This window comes from Apodemus sylvaticus, chromosome 1 (assembly GCF_947179515.1).
Source record: "Apodemus sylvaticus chromosome 1, mApoSyl1.1, whole genome shotgun sequence".
Classification (NCBI taxonomy): Eukaryota; Metazoa; Chordata; class Mammalia; order Rodentia; family Muridae; genus Apodemus; species Apodemus sylvaticus.
The window spans coordinates 83,228,200-83,252,382 of NC_067472.1; the positions used below are offsets into that span (position 1 = coordinate 83,228,200).

At 44.9% G+C, this 24,183-nt stretch overlaps 1 protein-coding gene across 1 annotated transcript in view; it reads right to left on the bottom strand.

Moving 5' to 3' along the window:
- Prkcb (protein kinase C beta) overlaps positions 1-24,183 on the bottom strand; it is a 350,016-nt gene that overhangs the window by 15,009 nt on the left and 310,824 nt on the right. Inside the window, exons 14-16 of the mRNA XM_052199809.1 lie at positions 19,216-19,296; positions 18,827-18,934; positions 12,776-12,916 (exon numbers count right to left, since the gene is read on the bottom strand). Coding sequence (XP_052055769.1) covers positions 12,776-12,916; positions 18,827-18,934; positions 19,216-19,296 — 330 coding nt within the window. The remainder of the gene's footprint in view (positions 1-12,775; positions 12,917-18,826; positions 18,935-19,215; positions 19,297-24,183) is intronic.

Genomic DNA, 24,183 nt, shown 5'->3' on the forward strand with positions numbered 1-24,183 from the left:
ATCTGTCACAAAAGTCAAGATCTTACTAACCCAAGGACCGCAAAGTCTTCTGAGAAGAACAATTGGTTAGAGGTAGAGGAAACAATCAAAAGAGATAGGGAAGTTGAGTCTCCTTAGCACTATTTGAGGCAATAGGTCTAGCCACACCTAAATACTGAGTAGTTTACCTTAACAGTCAGCTTGAATCGGGATCCTGTCTGCAACCACAGGAAGCCTGGTTAATGTGGAGAGAAACTATAAACAGATGTTTATGGAGAGATGGGTGGGTGGCATTCAGGGCATGAATAGAGAGAAGTCACACACTGCAGAGATCATGACTGTCAACATTCCTAATCATTGATAAGCTAGGTTAGGTCCACCTACATCTCAACTTTTCCAGTCACTCAGGAGATGGTGTTATTACCAGGGAGCAAAGGGTTAAAGCTTGAGTGAAAAGAACTTGAGAAAAAAAAGCTTTAGGGCTTGTCCAAGGGACTTAGGTCTGGAAGGCACAGGGCCCAACTGAGGTCACAGAGCCGACATCTGTGGAGGACCAGAGACCTCCTTACTGCCCATCTTCGTTCACCTGCTAAACTGAAAAGCTGATGCTGAGCTATGGTTCCATTTGACTCTCAGTCCACTTTTTGATGGACTGAAGTAGAAACTAATTTTCTTTAGAAAGTTAGTTATGTCAAATGATGTTTTGCTGGGGCACACAGATGAAAGGATGTCTTGCTAAAGTAGACACGTGAAAGAATGTTTTCCTGAAGCAGACACAGGTGAAGGGATGTTCTGCTAAAGCAGACACGTGGAAGGGCCTGAGATGGAGGAGTACAAATGTGACCCCACAGACAGTGGGGGACAAGCAGTGAGCATTGGTTTGGGTTGCTCTGCCTCACTATTCTTCTCTAACAACACACATGGATTGGTTCACCTTATGTGGCATTGTTGAGCTCAACTTGTGGTAACTCTGCCATGGAGAGAAACTCACCCAAGAGCTGCTCATGAGGTTCCTGTGGCAGCTTGCTACTTCTGTGGCCTCACATCAGTCTGATTGGAGAGCCTGGCAGTTTCGTCAGGGATGAACTACAGCTGCTAGTTCATGCCTGGTGTCTGCCTGCTTAGAAGACTGGTCTGCAGCTGCTGAGTTGCATTTGGTGTTTGCTACAGGACTCAACTGCTGAGAAAGAAGATCAAGCTTCTCCGTCCCTCACCCCAAAGAACTATTGCTGAACAGGTCCACTTTCCCCACATCCTAATAACTTTTCTCTTCCTCTGCCTCTGCTGGATGGTGGGCTAGAGGAGAGGTTGAACCCTTATTAAGGGGGAGGGAAGGGGGCTGATGGGACTTTCGGGGAGTGGGGATCCAGAAAAGGGGAAATCATTTGAAATGTAAATAAAAAAATATATCGAATAAAAAAATAATTTCCTAGAAAAAAAAATAAAAACACAACCCTATGCAGACATCAAAAAAAAAAAAAAAAAAAGTAGGTTGCAAAAAAATGTATGCCTACAATGGGCAGTCTCCCTTGATACTCTCGGTTCTCTTCTTGACTGTTCTCTTGCCCTTTAGTCATGGGGTATTGTGATTATCATTACAACCTAGGTGGGGTTGTCCAAAGAGTCAAAACGTGGTCCTACCAAATATCTACCCAATCAGGCCTATCCCTCAGGGAGGTAGGTGAAGTCAAGATTAGACCTCACATCTGTGTGGCTGAGTTTGATGGATGAGGGAAGAAACATTATCACAGGAAAGAGCTCTTTGGGGGACTCTGAGGTGAAGGGTAAGATTTTATATTAACTGATGCTCAGACTTAGTCTCTGGATGACCATGGGCATGTTATTTTCTCATGGGTCTGAGTATGTTTCATTACATGTATAGGAAAATAAATATTAACTCCTCTCTCTCCAGGGTGCAATTAGCTTAGTTAAGTTCACAAAGGTCTACATTTTCTAGGAAAAGGAAACAATTTGGCTAACAGGGATGACTTGTTATAGTTATAAATAGCATAATGAATACAGCCCTGCATCTTCGTTCTGTTATATTCCCTGGGTGAGTCATGTAGACAAATCTCTAGCCCTCTGTTCATCTGTTGGATGAAGGAGTTGAATTCCCTTTCCAAGGCAGTCTTCCGATCCTTGACTTGTATCACATTCCACTAATTATTGCCAGACCTCCTAACAGTTCCATGCTCTCTCAGAGCATGGGCGTGTCCCATCATCATTTCAACTCAATCGCTGACTTCTCTTCCAGGGATCAGTACAAAGTCACGCACCTGGCAAGTGATTCTGGAACTCTGTTTGGTCCAGGCACCTGCTAAAATTCCAACTATCTGAAGGGAGCCTGATTTGATCCATAATTTGATGGACTTTCCATGGGGATAGGAGCATATGGAAAGAGGTCTCAGACTGTGTTTCTAAATGACTCTGGGCTACCCATCAGCTACTATATGAACACACCCTAGTATTTTTGTTACAATCTCTGCAAACTCTGCTTCCATAGAGATGCACAGAGAACCTCCAGAATGGATGAGGGAAGCATCTCTTCTTTCCAGAGCCCAACCCCAGATCCTCCTTTGGATGCTAAGCTGCCCTCCTCTAAGTCCAGGTCTGCTGTCTCTGTTAGCCTTGAAACCCAAGCTTTCAGAAGAAGGAGATTTGCACCTTTTCCAGTTGTGCCAGTGGACTGTAAAAGGTGTGAACACAGGAGCTATTTGCTACAGTATTTTAAAATGTGAAGTCATTTGGATTGCACAAAGTTTCAGTCTTTTCCTATTATGTAATAAACTCCATTAGTTGTCATGGCTTTTTTCCCTTAGTGAGAGTCCAGGCCTTACCAGGTGATCCGAATTCATCCAATAATCTTCCCAAGGATTTTAGGCAGTAAAGAGTTCAGAGTTCAAGTTCTGTCCCTGCCACCCTCTACTGCTAGACTGTCAATATGTCTTTAACATCTTCAAGCTCCCCAGCTCATCTGTAACACGGTGATAACAATACCTATGCCAAAATGCTGTTGTGAGTCACATGAGGCAACACTTGAAAGACACGTAGGACAGTGTCCACCACAGGCAAGAATTCAATACGCTCTCTAACGTGTTTGAATAATACAGGTTTTGTGAGAATTATTTTAAGTCACAACATTCAAACAGCTATTGTCCTCTTGAGTATTTGGTACTTTGGAGGTGTTAAGTTGGAGTTAAGTTCAAAGCTTAAATAAATCATACCTAGTAAAACTTAGATCCCTTCCTTAAGCCTTGAATTTGGAGTCTGAATAGCAAACACACAAAGGTTACACTTTCTGGCTTCGATTCAGAAATGTCAGGACATCAAACACACCTTCCGCCACATGCACACAGCGACACTTGCTCATACTGTATAAAGGGCAATTGGGTCTGGAGGAGAATGTCACAGCAATGGAGCTGCAGCTCATTATGGAGTGCTGAAGCTTTTGACTTCGTAAACAATGCTTTTAAGTGATGGAACCGTGGAGAAAGCAAGTCCTGTGGGTGTGAGCTCTTCTGGAAGCAGTGGCACTGTGGGGCTCTCAGAGGGCGTGGGCAACTTTGTATGTGTGTGTGTCTGTGTGTGTGTCTGTGTGTGTGCACATTCACACATTCACACGTGGAGGTCAGAAGACTACTTCATGTGTTGGTCCTCCATGTCTATCTTATTTTAGGCAGGGTCTTCTTGTTCACAACTGCATAGACAAGGTGAACTGATCCTCAGGCTCCTGAGGATTTCCTATCTCTGTCTCCCATCTCCTGGATGTTACAAACCATCCTGTGTCCATCGTAGAAATGGATTCTAGAAATTTGAATTCTGGTTGTCATGCTTGTGCTGCAAGCTCTCTACCCACTAAGCCATCTCCTTGGACCCAGCTGATTATCATCATAGTTTTGGAAATTGCATGGAACTCAAAAGGCTTGGACTTTATAGCTAGAAAGATGTTTAGGCTCTCCTGATGGGGAGATGTCTTGAAACTATGAGGCTTTATGTAAATAGTGAAGATAAGAATACTTAACAAGAGTGGAAATGACAGGAGTCAGCCTGTGGAAGGCGTGGGAGGCCTGACATGCAGGCTAGAGAGGAAAGGAGAAACCAAGCAAGCTATCATGTCTCTGTGGGCTGCATGTTTGTTCACAGACAATGCAAGGAGTTAGAGAAAGATGATCTACTTAGGTACTGGAAATTGAATGCAGGGTCTCTTGCTTGCTAGGCAAACGCTAGCGTGGAACTTTATATTTAGTAGTCTTTTTATTTTTTAATTTGAGACATGTATCACTGTGATTGCACAGGCTAGCCTGAATTCGTTCTGACCAAAGCAGGTCTTGAACCTACTAGTCCAAGTCTTCTGAGTAGCTGGGGTCACAGGCCTGTGCCAGCAGGACCAGCTGAAAGGTGACCTTAAAATTTACTTCTCAGAGAGAATTGATGACCAGACCGCTCATGTTTCCAGATACTAATGTTGCCACATGCACCAGAAGGAGGGCATGTCTAATCACATGTCAGCACTCAAGACTCCCTGCACTTCATAGAGCGGGATGTGCTGTGGCTGCCCTCCCCTCCCCATGCCCTTCAGTCAGCTGCTTCAACACTGCTCCCTGGATAAGCTGATCCCAGGGTCATAGTAAAACACAAGCATGCAAGAAGGCCCAGGCCAAAGATACCCCCTACTACTGCATAGCAACATTCTAAGAGACATCTTCCAAGCATGAGAATGCCCTTGCCAAAGCTCTCAATAGTCACCGAGACTACAGTATGCTCTCACTGACAGAAGGAATACAATCTACAACCTACAGGGTGACCATAACCACTCTGTGGCCTGGGAGCAGTGCTCTGAGCCACAGGCACTCTTTTGATAGCTATTGTCTCGGTTGATACTTCTTGTACTCTGGGCTACCAGCCCCTCTACTTCAAGAACAATTGTGTGATCCATAGGGATTCCTGTTCTCCCATCCTTTGTGCCATAGAGGTACTGAGTTGCCTACAAGATACCAGGAACTGGAGACAGGTTGAGGATGCTGAAGTGACCCTAGAGCAGTGGTCCTCAACCTTCCAAAAGCTGAGATCCCTTAACACAGTTCCTCTTGTAGTGGAACCAACCATAAATTATTTTTGTTGATATTTCATAAATGTAATGTTGCTACTGTTATGAACTGGAACATGAATATCCGATATACAGGCTAGTATCGAAAGGTGACCCTTGTGGGGTCACGATGCACACAGGTTGAGAACCACTGCCTAAAGACTCCCAGTTGGCTCCATCCTGCCCTTGTTCCCACAGCATCCTGCCTGGATTGTTAATAGATTTCATGACTGTTCTCAGTTTCACATGTGTCCCCTCACTGGCCAATATAATCCTTTAAATCCCAGTGTTAGGTTACTATTTCTCTGCTCACAGGTTGGATTAAAAGCCAAAGATCTTGTAGTGCTCAGTACCTGCTTCCTGCCCCAGGGTCTCTCTGTTTTTCTCCTTACCCACTGGGCTCAGATGCCCAGGATCTCATGTCCACAAGACATGTCTGGTATGCTCTGTTTACAGCCTTTGAATGTGTTTCTAACACTGTACTCATGCCCCAAGCCTCATACAGACACAGCTCCCTCCCTCATCTTCTTCGCTTTGCTCAAGTGTCACGTTCTCCACGATATCTTCCTCCCACCTTACTTAAAGTCTCTTCTTCTCCATCCTGGACCTCCCAGACTCCATGGCTGCTTTTGTTCACACTGTCATGCTCATCAATTTATAATACCTTACGTATTTCACTTGCCTGCTGGACCACTGTTTCTGCCAGACAGATACGAACTTCTGTGCTATTTATTACCATGTTCCCAAGACCTACACGCTACTGACCTTATCCTCTGCCAAATGGGAGGCTTAGCACCCAGCATCATTCCCAATAGAGAATGTACTTCTGTGTCTCTGAGTCCTCAGCCCACCACATGCTCAATATGGAAGGGCATATGCTGCCACCTCTCTCCCACTGCACACTGACCACAACAGCTTAAGGCACATTTCACCATGACATCCCTTTGATACCACCCTCCTCTTACTATACATAAGACCCTGCTGACAATAGGCTCTGTCATCCCACTCATGGCCAGCTGCACCATGGCGCTCAGGGTTCTAGTCCCTGCTATACAACATAAGAGTTCCTGGGCCAGCAGCAGGGAGCATGGAAGGAATGCAAAACCTCAGGATCCACCCTCAGCAACCTGTACCAGACTCTACATTTGCACCAGACTTCCAGGTGACTTGTGCACGTGGAAAGGGAACACTGCATTGAGCCACCTGCACAAGGACAGACAGCAGCACCCTGCAGCCCGCACCATGCACCACACCTCCAGATCCTTCTGCAGCATCCTCTCCCTGTACACTGCTCAGCCTAAAGAAGCCATGACGGCTTGCAGTGCAGCAGGCAAATTATAGCCCTGTATAAACACAGCAGTAACTCACACAACAACCAATTTATCGGAGACACCCTGCTATCCATAAGAAAATCATCTTTCACTCTAACATACAGTCTTAAAGGAGCCTTTATGCCCCACAACATGGTATGTTACAGCATCCCATTTCATGGCCATTCATTCATTCATTCATTCATTCAGTAAAAATTTTCTAGCATCCATTATGTGCTAAAACTTAGGCTAGGCTTTGACTCTGATGGTGAAAAAAGAAAAAAAAAACCTAACACAGTCTTGTCAAAACGACAGATGTTAAATTGAGCACACAATCGCAAGAACATGAAATGAGTTTGTGAAGCAGGTCCCTACTCAGGAATGAGGAGGAGCCTCCCTGAGGAGGTGATGTTCTTTGGATTTAATGAGGTAGCACCTAGCCTCCAGGAGAGGAAGAGGAGGCTGGGAAGGGCTGTGGGCATCCCAGACAATGGTTTCGCATAGGTAAAGCTAGCAAAGAGAGAAAAGGCTGAGTGTTAGAGAAATAAGAGAAATCCAGGAGTGCTGGTCCTTTGGGCTAGGGGGCCAGACTGTGGGAGGGACTCGAAGGCCATATATGCCAAAGACCCATGGGCATTATTATGAGGTATCAGAAAGCTGGTATGGGGTTGCAAGGAAGAGACTGATGTGACCAGATACACATTAAAGACACTACTGTATGGCGCTGGGGGGACAACTCAGTCAGCAGACAGCTTACCATACAAGCAGGGGGACCCGAGTTCAGATCTCCAGCACCCATGTAGAAACATCCAGGCATGATGGTGTGCATTTGTAATCCTAGTGCTGATGCTGAGAGGGGGCAGAGACAGGAGGATTCCAAGAGGCTTGCTGGACCAGTCAGCTTACATGAAACATTATAGCATAGATTGAGAACTCTGTCTCAAAAGAATAAGGTGGGGTGGGCCAGAGGTAGAAACTCAAAGTTGACAACCAGCCTCTATGTCCATGAGCACGTGTGCCTCAGCCCATAGGATCTGTCTCTCTGTCTCTGTCTGTCTGTCTGTCTCCCTCTCTCTCTCTCACACACACACACTACTTTGTTGCCTATGACAATACAACGAACCTAGTATATTTTAGTACAGTCTCAAACAATGCACTGTCAAGCTACTCCTTGCCACAATAAAAGAACAAACAAAACCCATTTAAAGTGATTTTAACGAACCACCCATAATAGCACCCTTCACTGGTGTTTGAATACAGGCCTCTGCTTCTGCCCTGCGCTTTCTCTCCCTCAGCTCACTTAATAGCATGCATGAATCAGGCACGCTGACAGGTACACACGTGCTTTTTAATATCCCACCAGGCAATGAGACTCTGCACACTTGCCACAGGCATTTCAGAGATGACAGGCAGATAAGAAGATAAGGATGGGGAAGCACAGGTCCTGGGCTGGGGGGTGGGGACAAGAAGAACTGGATCAGCAATGTAAGAGGAACATTAGCAGGAAGAATCAAATAGGTGGGTGGGCATACACACACACACACACACACACACACACACACACACACACACGCACACGCACACGCACACGCACACGCACACACACACCATACACACTTCAGATTGTTGTGGTTCACATGCCTGTTATCTCAGCACTTGGGAGTCTGAGGCTAGAGGATCATAAGTTTAAGGCGAGCCTGGTCTCCACAGCCCCCAAAACAAAATAATTTAAAAATACAAGAATAAAGTGTTGCATATTCACCAAATACATAGATACACAGAAGATTTATTTTCTTGCCATTATACTCTGTGGTGGTTTGAATGAGAATGTGCCCTATAGGCTCAGAGCTTTGAATGCTCGACTCCAGTTGGTGGAACTGTTTGTGTATGTTTAGGAGGTGTGGCCTTGCTGAAGGGGGCGTGGCCTAGCTGATGGAGGTGTGTCACTGGGGTTTTGAGGTTTCAAAGTCATGTGTCATTTCCAGTTCATTTTTTCTGATCTAGGCTTGCTGTTCAAGACATGAGCCCTCAGCTTTTGCTTCAGTTACCATGCCTGCTGCTTGCTGCCACGAGAGACACTCATTTCTCTGGAACCACAAGCCAAAATCAATTCTTTTCTTCTATAAATTGCCTTGGTCATGGTGTTTTATTACAGCAATAGAAAGTAAACTGATATACTTTCTGAATGACATAACAACTCTTTACATATCATTTGCTTTTGTTATATATAGTAAGTGATCTAGAAATGATTTAAAGTAGAATATGTGTAAGTTACATTCAAATACTACCTATTTCATAGGAGAGACTTGAGCCTCTGTGGATTTTGGTATCCTCAAACCAATACTCCATAGATACTGTGGGAAAAGTGAGTTTCTAAATCTATCCAGGGAGACCAAGGTGAGCTCTTCTACCCTGAGGACCAGTGGTAAAACATCTGGAAACATACCCTGGTCTGCTTACTGTGTTTTGAAAGGCATTACTAAACCCATATAGAATAATTCAGGATTTTGTATGGTTGGAAATAATATAAAATGCTCAGCAGTTTCCGGCTTTTGTTGACAGTCACTAACAATTATTCAGTTACACAATTAATATGAGAAGAATTATTGATGTTAGTGGTTTAACTATTGATGGAATTCGTTGATAGTAATCAATGATAAAGGCAGAAGACAACTACCCTTTCCTGACTGTCTTCTAAGAGCCAGACATAGGCTGGAGGTGCACTGAGTGAATTTAAGTATACGTGTATGCATGCAGTGTGCGTGTGTGTGTGTGTGTGTGTGTGTGAGAGAGAGAGAGAGAGAGAGAGAGAGAGAGAGAGAGAGAGAGATCAACTCAGATCCTTGTGCTTATGTGGCATTTTTTCAAATGAAATAACTCTCTAGCCTGTAAGCCCTGTATATTCATGACCCTTAGCAAGAATAGTCACAAATAACTTTCCAGTCAAAATGGACTCTTAACTACTCACAAATAGTACTAACAGGAACTGGCTAAATGTCACCCCAACTTGATCCATCAACACGCCCCAAGGTTACAAACTAGCAGTCCACAAGCCACATGTGGGCCATGGATATGTTTTTATTTGCCCTGAACTGTTTAATTTTTAAACATATTCTGCCAATTATGAAGAAATAGTGAGATTTCAGCTAAGAAGTGCCATCCCCAGCTTCAAATGAGAGCGTGAAGCCTCAGCTTCCTCTTTGGCCTCCTTGCCTCCCCCTGTAGCTTGCAGCTTTCTTTCTTCCTTTAAAGTGTGTGAAACTCAGTCTCTGATGTATGCCAGAAGCCATTGTCTGATTCCCAAATGGCCGAAAACCAATCTCCCTCCTGTAACTAGCTGTTTTCTCTGCCACCTTCCTCTGGCCTCTCTCTCTCTCTCTCTCTCTCTCTCTCTCTCTCTCTCTCTCTCTCTCTCTCTCTGCTGCTGCTGCTGCTGCTGCTGCTGCTTGAGCGATGTTCTCAGCCTACAGCATGTCTCAGATTCTCTGCAGGGCTTCCTGGACCCACAGCATCCCACCCTGCTACCAGCATTTCTGATTCAGGATGCCTAGGTTGAATCCTAGCAGTTTATTTTGAACATGGTTCAGATGGAAGCTGTTGCTGCTGGTCCGGGAAGACCATTTGAAAACCACTGATGTACAATTCTAACACAAGGTCCTAATGTCCAGTGGCTTCAGTGTGAATCAGCATGGGCAAAGTAAGAAAAGGAGAGGCTCACATTCTGAGACCTTATAAATAGCTTTGCAAAACCCAAGTGGAGGGGTACGCTGAGAGAAGGATTGCAGGGATAAATGCAAACAGAAAGACTGGAAGAGCTTGAATCTCCAGAAGCCAGGCAAATGCTGAGTTCATGTGGCAGTCCATCTGTAATCCCAGAGTTTTGGAGGCTGAGGCAGCATCCTCAGAACAACTTGTTTAACTAGACTAGTTCTGTTAGTGATCTGGGGTTTTACTGAGAGACCCTGGCATGGTCAACATGGTGAAAAATAATCAAGGCAGAATCCAGAAGTCAGCTTCAGGCCTCCACATGCACATGCACACCTCCTGTACACAAATATGCACACAACCACATATACACCTCAGCATTTAAACACACATACTCACACATACACTCACACACACATACACACATGCACATACATGCATAAACATGCATAGACACACACGCACACTCATGTGCATATATGCACACAGATGTGCATATACGCACACCTTGGCATTTAAACAAGCACACACACACACTCATACACACATACTCACATGCACACACATGCATAAACATGCATACATACACATGCACAAACATGTATACATATTCATATGCATGCACACACAAACACGCATGTGCATATACACACACCTCAGCATTTAAACACACACACACACACACACACACACACACACACACACACACACACGCTCTACTGGGTCTTACTTTCAAATCACCAGTTTGTTGAACAAAGAGCCTGCTTATCCCTTCCAAGTTACCTTTCAATTTATTCCCAATGGGTTCAGTAAAGGCAGCTATACTGCCAAGGACATGTAACGCCATCTTCACCCCAACACTGAGCACAGACACTACCTTTAAGAAACAGTACTACTAACTTGCCCCTCAAAGACCCTAAACCCAAAATACTAACTACTCAATGACATCACTGATTACTATAATCAACTATCCTTGAGAATTTGTCATGAACCAAGCCCATCCCAAGTGCTTTCTATATCACAATGATCCTCTGATGCAGAAACTATTACCTTGCTACACTACAGAGATGAAAAAGTAATTAGGTCAGAGAGCACTTGACTAGTCCAAGATCACAGGCTCTAAAATAGTCAAGAGACAGAGTCTACTTGTCGATGGTCAGATGCTGCTATTAGGAATGCCACGCTCCAGCCTGTGGCTTTGTTTTAAGATGAATGATAATGACACTCAAAAGTGATGTCATATGGGTGTGCTCTCAGGGGGGCTTTAATCCAGATGCCTGAGCTCCAGATATAATCTCACAAACTTCCAGAAGGATCTAGAGAGAGTGTGTCTCTGCTGGACTTTCTGGGAAGATTGATTTGGTATTAAACTAGAATGTTCAACAGCAGGACTGGCTGTTTCCATTGGAGCTGGCTTCTTAGCACTCAGATCTATCTAGAACAAGGCTCAGCAGGGCTGCAGCAGAGATGGGACAGCTCTACAACGTTGTAAGAATCACTTGAGAGATTTTCTCATACTACTGCCCTTTTTCCCTAGGCACAGAAAGCTTCCAGTGGAGTTAGACCACTCACGGCATGGATTCTCCCTTCGCTCCATACCACAGCAGTTGGGTGACTGTGGTCAAAGTGCCTTAACCTCTGAGTCTCCCCTTTCTTCTCCCACATGCCAGAATAATAGTTCCCACCCTGTAGGCTGTTGTGAGGGTTTAATTAGATGCTGTAAATGAAATGCTCAACATGGCATCTAGCACATAATAAATGCTCATGAAATTAACAATTATCACACTAAAATAACTATCATCACCTTTCTTGTCTGAACACTGAGACCCTTATGACTGCAAGTTTCAATGACAATGTTTATACTCCCTTTACAACCTCAGTCAGTAGTTTCACAACACATAATAAAGTCACCAGGTCTGCGCTGTACTTTGCATCAACAAAGAAACATCTACCTCCTAAAATCACCGGTTCTAATTCATCTAGGTACAAACTCCTCCTCCCGCTTGCCAGAACCTGGCAAGGACCCTGCTGGGTCTTTGGGGCTGCAAGTTTTTCCCAGCAACTGTGGGGAATGGGAAGTTTATTCTGACGTCACAACTGTATGATCACATAATCTACACCGCAGCCTTATGGAAGTCTGTGCGTCTGCTTCTTTCTCCTTCACCCAGGGAAAGGGCTGGCTGGTGAGCCATTCCCAGTTACGGACTCAGAGGTAGTACTGTAAGTTTCAGAATTGAATTTAAATACCATTGAGACAAACAACATGACCTTTTCAATGTCAGTCTGAAGAGAAAATGACACAGTTGAACTGAGGAAGGAAGGAGGGCAAAATTAGATTCTTCATCACAATTCTGAAGTAAGTCTGGACTCTCTTCACCCAAGAACCATTCCCTCCCCCCTCCCCCCAACCCTTCAAGGTGGCAGCTCAGACAGTTACAATAATTGAATCAAAGCAACAACAACAACAACAAAAGCTCTCTGTATCAATTGTCTCTCCCTTATGTACAGAGGCCTGGCTTTGCAATAATTGCCATGTTGGTATCCAGGGACTTGGTGCACACAGGGGGAGAGGCACCTACAGACACATTCAAGTCGATGCATTGATGTCCACGCCTCAAAGAGAATTCAGAGCATGCGCACACCAAAGAAAGAGCATATTGTGGAAGACTGGCCAGCCGCAGAGAGCTATACTTACAGCTTTTGGTTTGTAAGGTGGCTGAATCTCCTTGCGTTCGAGTTTCTCCCAGTCGATATACCGGAAAAACGCGTGCTCCTTAATGTCTCGTTCTCCTTCAGGCCCACAACCCAGGCGCTTGCCTGGATGTTTGGTCATTAGCTAAAAAGGAAAGAAAAACATTGAACAGATTGCAGACCAGGAAATGAGAGTTGCTGAGATATTATTATTCCAGCGACTTAGGAAAATCAGTGCAGACTGTCAACCGGTCTTACTGTTTGAATTTCCTCCCAGGGACAGTTTCTTAGCCAGGCCTCTGAAGGAACGAAGACAGAAATGATACCCACCCCAGAGCAAAGTCCCTCAGGGAGAATCAAACTGAAGTTCAAATATGGCCTTGAACATCCCATTAGAAGTGTCACAGGCTGTCATTTGGGTTCATGAATGAGCTTGATGTGATTATAGGTGCCCCTAATGAGGTCAGTTTCTACATGGTCAAACCCCTTTCTCCTGTCGTAAGACACACTGACATTTGGCCAGCTCGGAGGATGTGTTCGTTCAGAGGCCATTTGCATTTCTCAGCAAAGCACTTGTGAAAATTAAAAAAAGAAGAAGAAAAATATTAGTCAAATAGACCCAAGTTTCAAGTAATTACTTTCAGAAAGCTCATTAAATAGTCCAAAAGCTAGCCTAGCTCATTCCTCGTATCACAAGTTCCCGCCGTTCCGCTGAGGTTTCTCTGGTGTTCTGCTTAAATTACTTAATTATCAAAACTCTCCATCTTTGGGTATGTGAGCCAGTGGTAAAAAAAAAAAAAAAAAAAAAAACACACACACACAAGATGAATAGATACGCTCTGAGATGAAACTACCAAATACGCTTGCTCTTAGAAACGAACCCCAAGTAGCACACAAGGGTCTCTGATCACAAGATGCTAGCAAATGAGGAGCTGGTGATTCAGAAAGAAAAGGAAGAGGGCAAAAAGCAGGAAAGAATGAACTGTGGAGCTGACTCAACACCCCCAGCTTTGCCTGGGGTTGGCTGACAGTGGGGAAAGGTAGAACCCAGCAGTTCAGACATGCTGTGCCTCTGACTCGAATCCTGCTTGCAGGATGCCTTGTGGGGGGGGGAGGGAGGTGGCGCCCCCCCCCCCCCCCATCACAGGCACACTGTTTCTGTGTGTGCTTTATCTTCCAAGGCCGGCGGCGGTGACGCATGCCTGTAATCCCAGCACTTGGGAGGCAGAGGCAGGCAGATTTCTGAGTTTGAGGCCAGCCTGGTCTACAGAGTGAGTTCCAGGACAGCCAGGGCTATACAGAGAAACTCTATCTTGGGGGAAAAAATGTCTTCTAAGGAACAGAAAAAGAAAATCTTCCAAGGAGCGAAAGTCACACAAATTCAGTGTTCTCAGTTCCTTCTTTTCTTACAGGCATGACACTACTCGACTGTCACAGTAACTCAATGAGGGGAGTCTATTCCTTTTCCATCTTGAAATGGTGAAGCAAATGACCCTCAGAGAACAGACACAGGGACTTATCGTTACAGGTGGGATCCAATCCCACTTAGCCTAGTTCCAAAATTTTGGGCTTTTAAGAGAAATAGGAGCCAGGTATCATGGTGTATGCTTGTAATTCTAGCACTTCATAAGCTAAGACAGGAGAATTGCTATTAGAAGAGGCCAAGGCCAGCTTGGGCTCAATAAGGAGATCAAACAGGAAGGGGGGCAGGAATCTGTGTCAGGTCCAAAAGAAACTGAACCTGACATAAATTGGCCAACTGTGACGCCTCTTCTCATGCACAGCACACGCACACGCCGACTGCCAGGCCCCCTCAGGATCTGCAGTTCTCACCTTTCCTTCTTCTCCAGCTCATGGGCTTTCTCCTCCCGCCCCGCCCCCTTCTGATTCCTATGTCACCCTGACATTTCAGCCATGTGCTCTTTTGACCCCTTTCTCTCGGGCACCTTTGTCCATACGCTCTTCTCTTCCTCCCCCTTCTCTCTCCTCTCACGCCCAGTTTAGGCTGCTGGTCATGTTCAGTCTACTACTTTCTCTCCTTGCTCGAGACTCTTCCAGATGCCTCTGGCTGTGCTCTCCCTCATATCTGCAATAAAAACTTCTCAGCCATACCTTGGAACAGTCCCATCTCCACTTTACACACTCTGCATGTGGCTTTCCCAGAGATATCTGTGGTCTCGCTTGGTCAGGGAAAGTCAATAAAGGGTGAGGAAATTAGGTCAAGCCTTGACACTTGTGTGGGGTTTGGATAGGTGGAAAGTCTAGGACAGTGAGTCTCAAGCTTCCTAATGTTACAACTCTCTAATACAGTTCCTCATGTTGTGGTGACCCCCAGCCATAAAATTATCTTTATTGCTTCTTTATAACTGTTATTTTGCTACTGTTATGAATGGTAATGTAAAGATCTGTAGTTTTCAATGCCCTTAGGTGAGCCCCTGTGAAAGGGTGGTTTAATACCCCAAAGGGGTCATGACCCTCAGATTGAGAATTGCTGGTCTAGGCAGTCTCCATTAACTCTGATAACAATAACATCAACACCAGTGGTGTTTCTGTGGGCTGAGAGCATTATGTGTCTGGTTTCTGTGCTAAAGGCAAACCAGCCATTACTTATAACTCTGGAATCTTCACAGCAACACTCTGAGGCTTCGGCCACTAGTTTCCCTATAGGCAAACTTGTCCAGAGAGTAAACTTATCTACCTAAGGTCACATAACCAAGGAGAAGAGCTGTGTGTGTGTGTGTGTGTGTGTGTGTGTGCGCGCGCACGCGTGCATATGTGTATGTCTCTATGTGTGTGTGTCTGTGTGTGTCTGTGTACATCTCTGTGTGTGTATGCATGTGTCTATGTGTGTGTGTGTGTGTGTCTGTGTGTGTCTGTGTGTGTGTGTATACATGCATGTCAAGCCCAGACCTGTCTTCCTCAATCACACTTTACCTTTTTTATTGTGACAGAGTCTAATTTTTACCTAGAACTTCCCCCAATTTAGCTAAGCTAGCTAGTCAAGGAGCCTCAGAAATGGTCTGGTCTCGACCCCCCATTTCTGAGCTAGGATGTGCTCCCTGACGGCGGGAGCCTGTGCTTGGGTCTTCAGGAGCAGCAAGCACTTTGTCAATGGCGTCTCCTCCCCAGCCCCAGGGTCCGGCGTTGAAGAGCTCAGCTCTCTCAGCCCTCTGTAACTCAGTTTCTCTTTACTTTTACTCTAAGTTGCTAGTCTAGGCCTCTGTCTGTGTTCAGCATCCTGGCCATGGAAAGCAGAGCAAGCTTTTGCTCTGGTTTTCATGGTGGAGAATAGTTGTTGGTTTTGTTTTGTTTTCTTTTTTTTAATGAGCTAGACATATGAAGAAGATGTATATGTGGGAAAGGTGGTTGTTTTCAGATTCCTTGTAGGCAGGGAGACTGCAAGAAAAGAAGTCCCACTGTAGGCACACAGAGTCTGCCGGGTTCCCACACTCCAATCTCTGTGCCTGAAGCCATGTAGACAGCTGGATGTAATCGCTGTTCCCATTTCGGATCACCTCCCAGACGCATCTCCAGGGGCCCTCTGCTCGGGAAGGAGCATTTGGCTCGAAGCTTAAGCATCACCCCTGCTTTGAAGGAGTACCAGCCTTAAAGAGAGAGCCCACACCGCACTGAGCCCACTCAACTCAGAACAGTGCCTGGCACAAACAGCGAAGAGAGTCACTCCCGCTATTGTGAAGGTTATGGATCCTGAATTGATAGAAAACAACTCCACCAGGCAAAGTGCTAATTGGAGCTGAAGCTGAAGGCAGCTGACCTGGAAAAATTTCTCTCCTCCATGACCCACTTAGAACCCCTACCCGAGCTCTCCAGGTAGGGATGGGTGGAGGAAGGGAAGTCTGTGAGTATGCACTGAACACCTACTATGTGCTAGTCACACAAAAGTCCCCTTCTGCTTCATTTAATGTCAAGGAAATGACTCATTAAATACTTTTATTCTGTTTTTGGGGATGAAGAAGCAGAAGGCCAAAGATACAAGGAAGTTGCTCAAAGCCATACACCTAAGGATGTGATGAGGATTTGCAGGGGCCTTTTGATCTCCTAAATCTTTTCCTCTCCAAATTCTCCTGTCGCAGAAAGACATAGGCACAAATGCCAAGAGGAGCCTGGCACCAAACAGAGCGGTGACAACGTTATTCATATTGGAGATGGCCTTAGGGTTCGGGAGCAGAATCCAGGCTCTGGTCTAAGTGATTTATAGGTATTAACCGGTTTAATCATCAAAGGACCCTATGTGCAGTGCCGTTATTGGCCTCAATCCGCAAATCAGGTCAAATAACTTCCTCATGATCAGAGTGGCTCATATCCTTGGTCTTGGATGGGAACTCAGACAGATTCTGACCCCCCCCCCTTTTTTTTCGAGACAGGGTTTCTTTGTGTAGCCCTGGCTGTCCTAGAACTCACTCTATAGGCCAGGCTGGCCTTGAACTCAGAAATCCGATTGCATCTGCCTCCCAAGCGCTGGGGTTAAAGGCATGCACCACCACTGTCCAGACTAATTTTTTTTCACACTGGAGAGGGTGCATCCCACCTAAAAGGGGACAGTGATTTCCAGTCTTACTGACTGATGCTTTGTAGGAACGAGTGGACAATGTGGCAGCTGCAAAGCTGAGAATTTATGGGAAAATACCCAGCTCTTCAGATGCTGGGAATCACTGAACAAATTAAAGACCCGGACTGACTTCCTCCAGCTCCTCTCTTAACAGAACACCTCCAGGAGTTTCTCTGGCCTCTGTCTTCATCCTACTTTATCTACATTCTTTGCCAGTGCTCCTGATGAACCCTGAGTCTCCTCTGGGCTCCTTGTTTTTATTCTCTCCTCGCTTCACACCCTCTAAGGGGGAAAAGAAAAAAAAAAAAACCACCACGTTTGTAGCCGATTTAACCTGAAGATGTTAGGGACTGAGGCTAATTCACACGTGGCTTCCCCAGAGATGTCTGCCTCCTCGCCTGTGTAGTTCAAACACAATGCTCAGGTGATTCAGTGGGTGAGAGTTCAGTCAGTCTTACAAGGTGTTTTCAAGCTGTGAGTCTGGCCCAGCTCATGTCACTAGGGCCAAAACTCAGGCTGAGCTGTCCCACTGTTGCTGATTTTCTTATCCAGAGCCACATAGATGTCATTGGATTGGGTTAGGACAAGCAGGGCTGGGTAGGGCATGGGAAACACACGAGCATTGTAGAGATCTATGATGAGAGCCCTGGTATATGTAGACACACAGTGGGAACCTCACACTCGGGTACAGCCCAGGGTTTAACCTTTAGGATGTTCACTCCTTGTTGGCTTGTGGGAAACCTTTATAAAACCTCTATCATCCTTGCATGCTGTTCCCTCAGCCTCAGAGTGAAGTGTTCACGCTTCCACTGTGGTTAAGAAACTACATCTTTGGAAACTGTGTTTAAAGTCAGTGCATTTTGAGCGACATGAGCAGATCTAATTCTGGGATAGGGGCTAGGTCTGCATAGTCTAAAAAGCAGATTGGATCTAACATGGAATGTAGTGCAAATAAGCCTTACCTTTTCACAAGCTGTAGGTGTATACCTGTACCCTTTGAACTGTGAATGTGTGTGTGTGTGCAGCTATGTGCACACCTCTGTACTACAAGCTGAGGGAGATCGTGCAAGTCCAGGGACACTGCATTTAAGTCAGCCTATCCAGATGATCACTTAGAATCAATAATGTCTAAAAATTTTCTTACTACAAAAGTCATAAAATTTTAATGTTAACTGAAGACATATGCAGCAGAGCGGGGCAAGATAGACCACCCTCTCCCCTCTTTCTGTGGTTCCAGCTTTGAGCAACGAACGTCTCTGGGTTTCTCTGTGTAAGGCTTGGGGCTGATGCCCAGCTAAAAGTGGGACTCCAGTACATGGTTACCTCCTCAGACCTTGGTTCAAATCAGAAGAGAGAACAGCATCACAGCAGGACTCTGGTGTTGGAAGCAGAGTGAGGGGTAATAATAATCTCTGCTTCCAACTGGTTGGGGTACTACCTGTACCCTTGCATGGTAGTCCTGGCCTTGAGGGAGGAACAACTTACCCCTTTGCAGATTGCCACGGCTTCCTTGGACATGGACTTGGGATACGCCACGTTATGCTCCATGATTGACTGGAAGAGTTCGTCCTCATCCTCCCCTTCAAAAGGTGCCTGTGGAGCAGAGGGCAGGGTGGGAAAAGAGCCCCTGCCTGGCCCTCCTCCCAGCTTTCTCCGTCCAGCAGGGCTTCCTTCTCCCCACCCCCAATCCAAAGATGAGGTTACCCTGGGGATTTTCACGAGAAAAGATGATCAACAAACTTAAGTAGCCCCAAGGTCAGAAAAGTCAGAAGTACTCAGATTCATGAGCTATGACCAAGTTGTCACTTTCTCCAGAGACCATGTGGCTGGAGGTGGAGGGTAATTTTCTTACAGATCACTTAAAATTCAATTACCTGGCCAGCCAACATTTCATACAGCAGGACTCCAAATGCCCACCAGTCCACAGACTTCCCGTAGGGCTGATAAGCAATGATCTGGAAAACAGAGGACATCCCATCAGAGTGGCAGACAGCCCCTATGGCTGGAGACTGATTTTATAGGAAGAGCGGCCTAGCATTTGGGTAGGGAGTCTCAGGTATGGTCCTGGCCTTCTGTGCAAGGTTACAATGGCTGCTGCCATCTCAGATTGGAGCAGGGTCTCAGAGTGGACAAAGAGGGTAGCGTGCATCTGCACTGTTTTCCTCCCATTCATGCTTCACAAAGGCACCTGCAGCCAGGCAAACATCTGTGTGCCACCCTGTGGCAACGGGTGTGGTGTGATGTTTCCAATTCTGAGTATGGCATTTTAACGAGGAGTGATTATTTTTGTTTCTCACTATAGAGTAAAAACATTTACACAATAATGTGGATATACTTAACACTACTGAACCACATCCTTAAAGATGGTAAAATTTACAACATGTGGGCTTTTTGTTTTGTTTTTCATCTGTTTGCTTGTGGAGCTAGGGATTCAACTCAGGGCCTCAGGATTGCTGGGCGAGTTCATCTCTGTCTGACCCACACCCACGGTTCAGTGTGGCTCTTTTGAACCATGACTGAAAATACAACACCCTAAAAGTGTTCGTGATTCTTTAACATCTGTTTCTATTTGGAAAGTATACATGGTTAAAAAAAATCTGTGAAAACCATCTATAATTCTTTGTCAAGAATAAAATCATGAAAAACACCAGCCAGTCTTTCTCCTGCTAGACTCGTTCCCACAACTGTATATCAAACTGGTGTGGGTTCTACTTAAGCTCGGGTACTTCAGGGGCGAGCCCTCAACAGAGGGTGCTCTTCATTCTGCATTTCCACCAGATGTGTGTGCTGATACACTGGTTATGTGAGTGTGTGTGTATGTGTTGGGGAGGTATGTAAGTACAGTGACCCTGGAGAAGATCAGATTCCCTTGGAGCTCAAGTTATAGGAAATTGTGAGGAGACTCACAAAGATGCTGGGAGGTAAATTCAGGTCCTCTGGGAAAGCAGTAGGTACTCTTAACCATAACCACTTAACTATATCACCAGTCAGCGTCATTTTTTTCCTCTACACTGGATTCCATTGAAATCCTCCCATGTGCGTGTACCTACCCCAACCCTCACCCCCACCTCCCACCCCATCTTACAAATTCCCAAGCATCCAATGGTTTTCATAAATTAAATGAATGGAAGAAGGATTTTTTCTTTTTCCTTTTCTTTTTATTCGATATATTCTTTATTTACATTTCAAATGATTTCCCTTTTCCTGGATCCCCCCTCCCCAAAAGTCCCATAAGCTCTCTTCCCTCCCCCTGCTCCCCAACCAACCCTCTCCTGCTTCTCTGTCCTGGTATTTCCCTACACTGCTGCACTGAGCCTTTCCAGGACCAGTGGCCTCTCCTTCCTTCTTCTTGGGCATCATTTGATATGTGCATTGTGTCTTGGGTATTTTGAGCTTCTGGGCTTATCAGTGAGTGCATACCATGTGTGTTCTTTTGTGAATGGGTTACCTCATTTAGGATGATATTTTCCAGTTCCACCCATTTGCCTAAGAATTTCATGAATTCATTGTTTTTAATAGCTAAGTAGTATTCCATAGTGTAAATATACCACATTTTCTGTATCCATTCCTTCATTGAGGGACATCTGGGTTCTTTCCAGTTTCTGGCTATTGTAAATAGGGCTGCTATGAACACAGTGGAGCATGTGTCCTTATTACATGCTGGGCAATCCTCTGGGTATATGCCCAGGAGTGGTATAACAGGGTCCTTCGGTAGTATCATACCCAGTTTTCTGAGGAACAGCCAGACTGATTTCCAGAGTGGTTGCACCATCTTACAGCCCCACCAGCAGTGGAGGAGTGTTCCTCTTTCTCCACATCCTCGCCAACACCTGCTGTCTCCTGAGTATTTAATCTTAGCCATTCTGACTGGTGTGAGGTGAAATCTCAGGGTTGTTTTGATTTGCATTTCCCTGATGACTAAGGATGTTGAACATTTCTTAAGGTGCTTCTCAGCCATTCGCTATTCCTCAGGTGAAAATTCTTTGTTTAGCTCTATATAGGGTTATTTGGTTTTCTGGAGTCTAACTTCTTGAGTTCTTTGTATATATTAGATATTAACCCTCTGTCAGATGTAGGATTGGTAAAGATCTTTTCCCAATTTGTTGGTTACCGTTTTGTCCTTTTGACAGTGTCCTTTGCCTTACAGAAACTTTGTAATTTTATGAGGTCCCATTTGTCAATTCTTGATCTTAGAGCATAAGCTATTGGTGTTCTGTTCAAGAAATTTTCCCCTGTGCCCATGTCCTCAAGGGTCTTCCCCAGTTTCTTTTCTATTAGTTTCAGTGTATCTGGTTTTATGTGGATGTCCTTGATCCACTTGGAGTTGAGCTTAGTACAAGGAGATAAGAATGGATCAATTTGCATTCTTCTGCATGCTGACCTCCATTTGAACCAGCACCATTTGTTGAAAAAGCTATTTTTTTCCACTGGATGGTTGTAGCTCCTTTGTCAAAGATCAAGTGACCATAGGTGTGTGGATTCATTTCTGGGTCTTCTAGTGGTGCTCATGGCTGCCAGGTTTTGATAGCTGTGTGACCGTGTACCCTTCAGCATACAGAGTGAAGAAGCAGCTGTATCAAGGGCAAGCTGCCGACACAGCAAAGATTGAGGGCTGAGGTTTATGGGCCTATGGTCTAATGTTGTGTCCTACCTGCTGTCTGACAGAGTGACCTTGAGGAAAGCTACTTAACTTCTACAAAACAGACACTATGCACACATGTGGGTTTTGTGGGTATGAGGTACTGAACACCTTGTATACCTCATCCTTCACAATGCCCTTTACTATAATGCTCTGTAATTCAGGTATTGCTTGTTTCCTTCAATAAAGGCATTGATACAAATCTCACTATAGAGAAAATGTCTGTTTCTTGAAGCCCCCTTCCCACCCCAGATTCCTCCTCAAAGTCAGAAATGCATAGATGATGGTCTCCAAGAGTAAAGATGTCCAAAAGCTAAGAGTCACAAGTTCCAGAGTGCTACAGTAGAACATGACTATGACAGTTAACAATGAATTGCCTTCTTGAAAACCACTGTGACTGCCAGGGGCTGGAGGATACACCTGTAATCCTAGCTTCTGAGACACTAAGACAGCAAGATTGCCATGAGTTCAAAGTCAGCTTGGGCAACACAGCAAAACCACACTTCACAAAAGAAATCACTGAGGGACAGTGAAACGGCTTAATGGGTAAAGCACTTCTTGTATGAGTCCAATGACCCTAATTCAATCCCAGAAGCCAGGGAAGGTAGAAGGAGAGATCCAGTTCCGTAAAGTCATCCTCTGACCTCCACATCTGTATGTATGTTCAGGTGTATGCATGCACACATACAAACACAATAGTAGTATTTTTTGAAACTACTGAATGTAGGTGATGAAAAGGTTAAGCACATTATGAGATTATGCACATACAAATTGACTCAATTTAACCCTATGCATGCCCAAAACATTGCATGCACTATAGATACACATTTTTAATTTGGAAACTTAAAATAGACAAAGAATGAAACAAAAGAATAAATGAATAAGAAATGTACTCTGAACAGAAGTGATTGCAAGACACAGGCTCCGTGAGAAGCTTCTCAGTGAACGTGTCTTCACACCTTCAAGGCACTTGGTGTTTCATTTGCTTCTGACAACCCAAGAAGTTAAACCTTTTACCAAGGAAAATAGATCCTGGGAGGTGAGAAAAGTTGCCAGAGGTGGTGTGGTTAGTTAACAACAAAGCTGACCAAGGACCTCAGTGATCTGAAGGAAGAGGCTGTTTCATCAGGGCACAGAGTACTCAGTAGTCTGGCAGCAGCCAGCCAGGAGCTGTTGGACACCATGACCCTATAGGGATTCAGATTGAATGGTCAAAAAGGGTGACATTTGGGTTTCCTAAAGATTTTAAGGCTCCCCTGTGACTCTGAGTATAGCTAGATTTGGAAACTAGGACTCGTGGAACAAAGGACACACCCAGGAACTGTGTCAGAGTATGTCAGATCCTACAGAGAAATTAGCCAAAGGATAACCGACCAGTGTGGGCCACACAGGGATACACAAACACACTCACTGACTTTGCGGGAGGATCAGTGACATACAGCTATCAATGGCACACAGAGAGACTGGAGCATTCTTAGCTTCTGCAGTGTTTGAAATCCATGTGTCATCTCCCAGGCAGATTGTCTGCACCTTTCCACAAGCATTTGCATACTCAGAGAAAACACCCAGCAGCGTCCCGAGTGCTCCCGCCACTGTCTATAAACAGTGCCGTCATATTTGTTATTCCTCATTTGCATTTGTCTTAGTTTTATTATTTCATTTGTGGTGTGGTCTTGCTAGAGAGCCCAACCTGGCCTCGAACACAAGTTCCCCCGTCTCAGCCTCCTGAGGGCTTGGCTGGCAGCTGGGTGTGACCATGCCTCCTTTGATTTTAGTTTTCCTTGGAAACATGTCTGTCTTTTCATATACACTTAACTCACTCTCTTGAATTGGTGAATAGTGATGTTCACCATTATAATTAATCTCTTGAATTGGTGAATAGTGATGTTCACTACTATAATTAATCTTCTGCTCACACTCCTAGAGAAGGACATTACTTCCAGTTAGTTCAAGGAGACATGCTCTGATCTTTCCAAGGTTGTTTGTAACTTCCTGACACAAATGTGGTATGTATTAGTGACTGACTCCTTCATTGATAGTTATTGCGGTTCTCTCTGAGTTTTCATTATTAAAAAATGATTAAGAAAGAGGGGCTTTGAAGGGGCTCCCTTCTCTTTATGTATTTATCTGTGTGTACAACCTAGGTTTCTAGAAAGGAGTTGTTTGGGCACAGAACATGTAGGTTTTAAACATTATGTTTAGT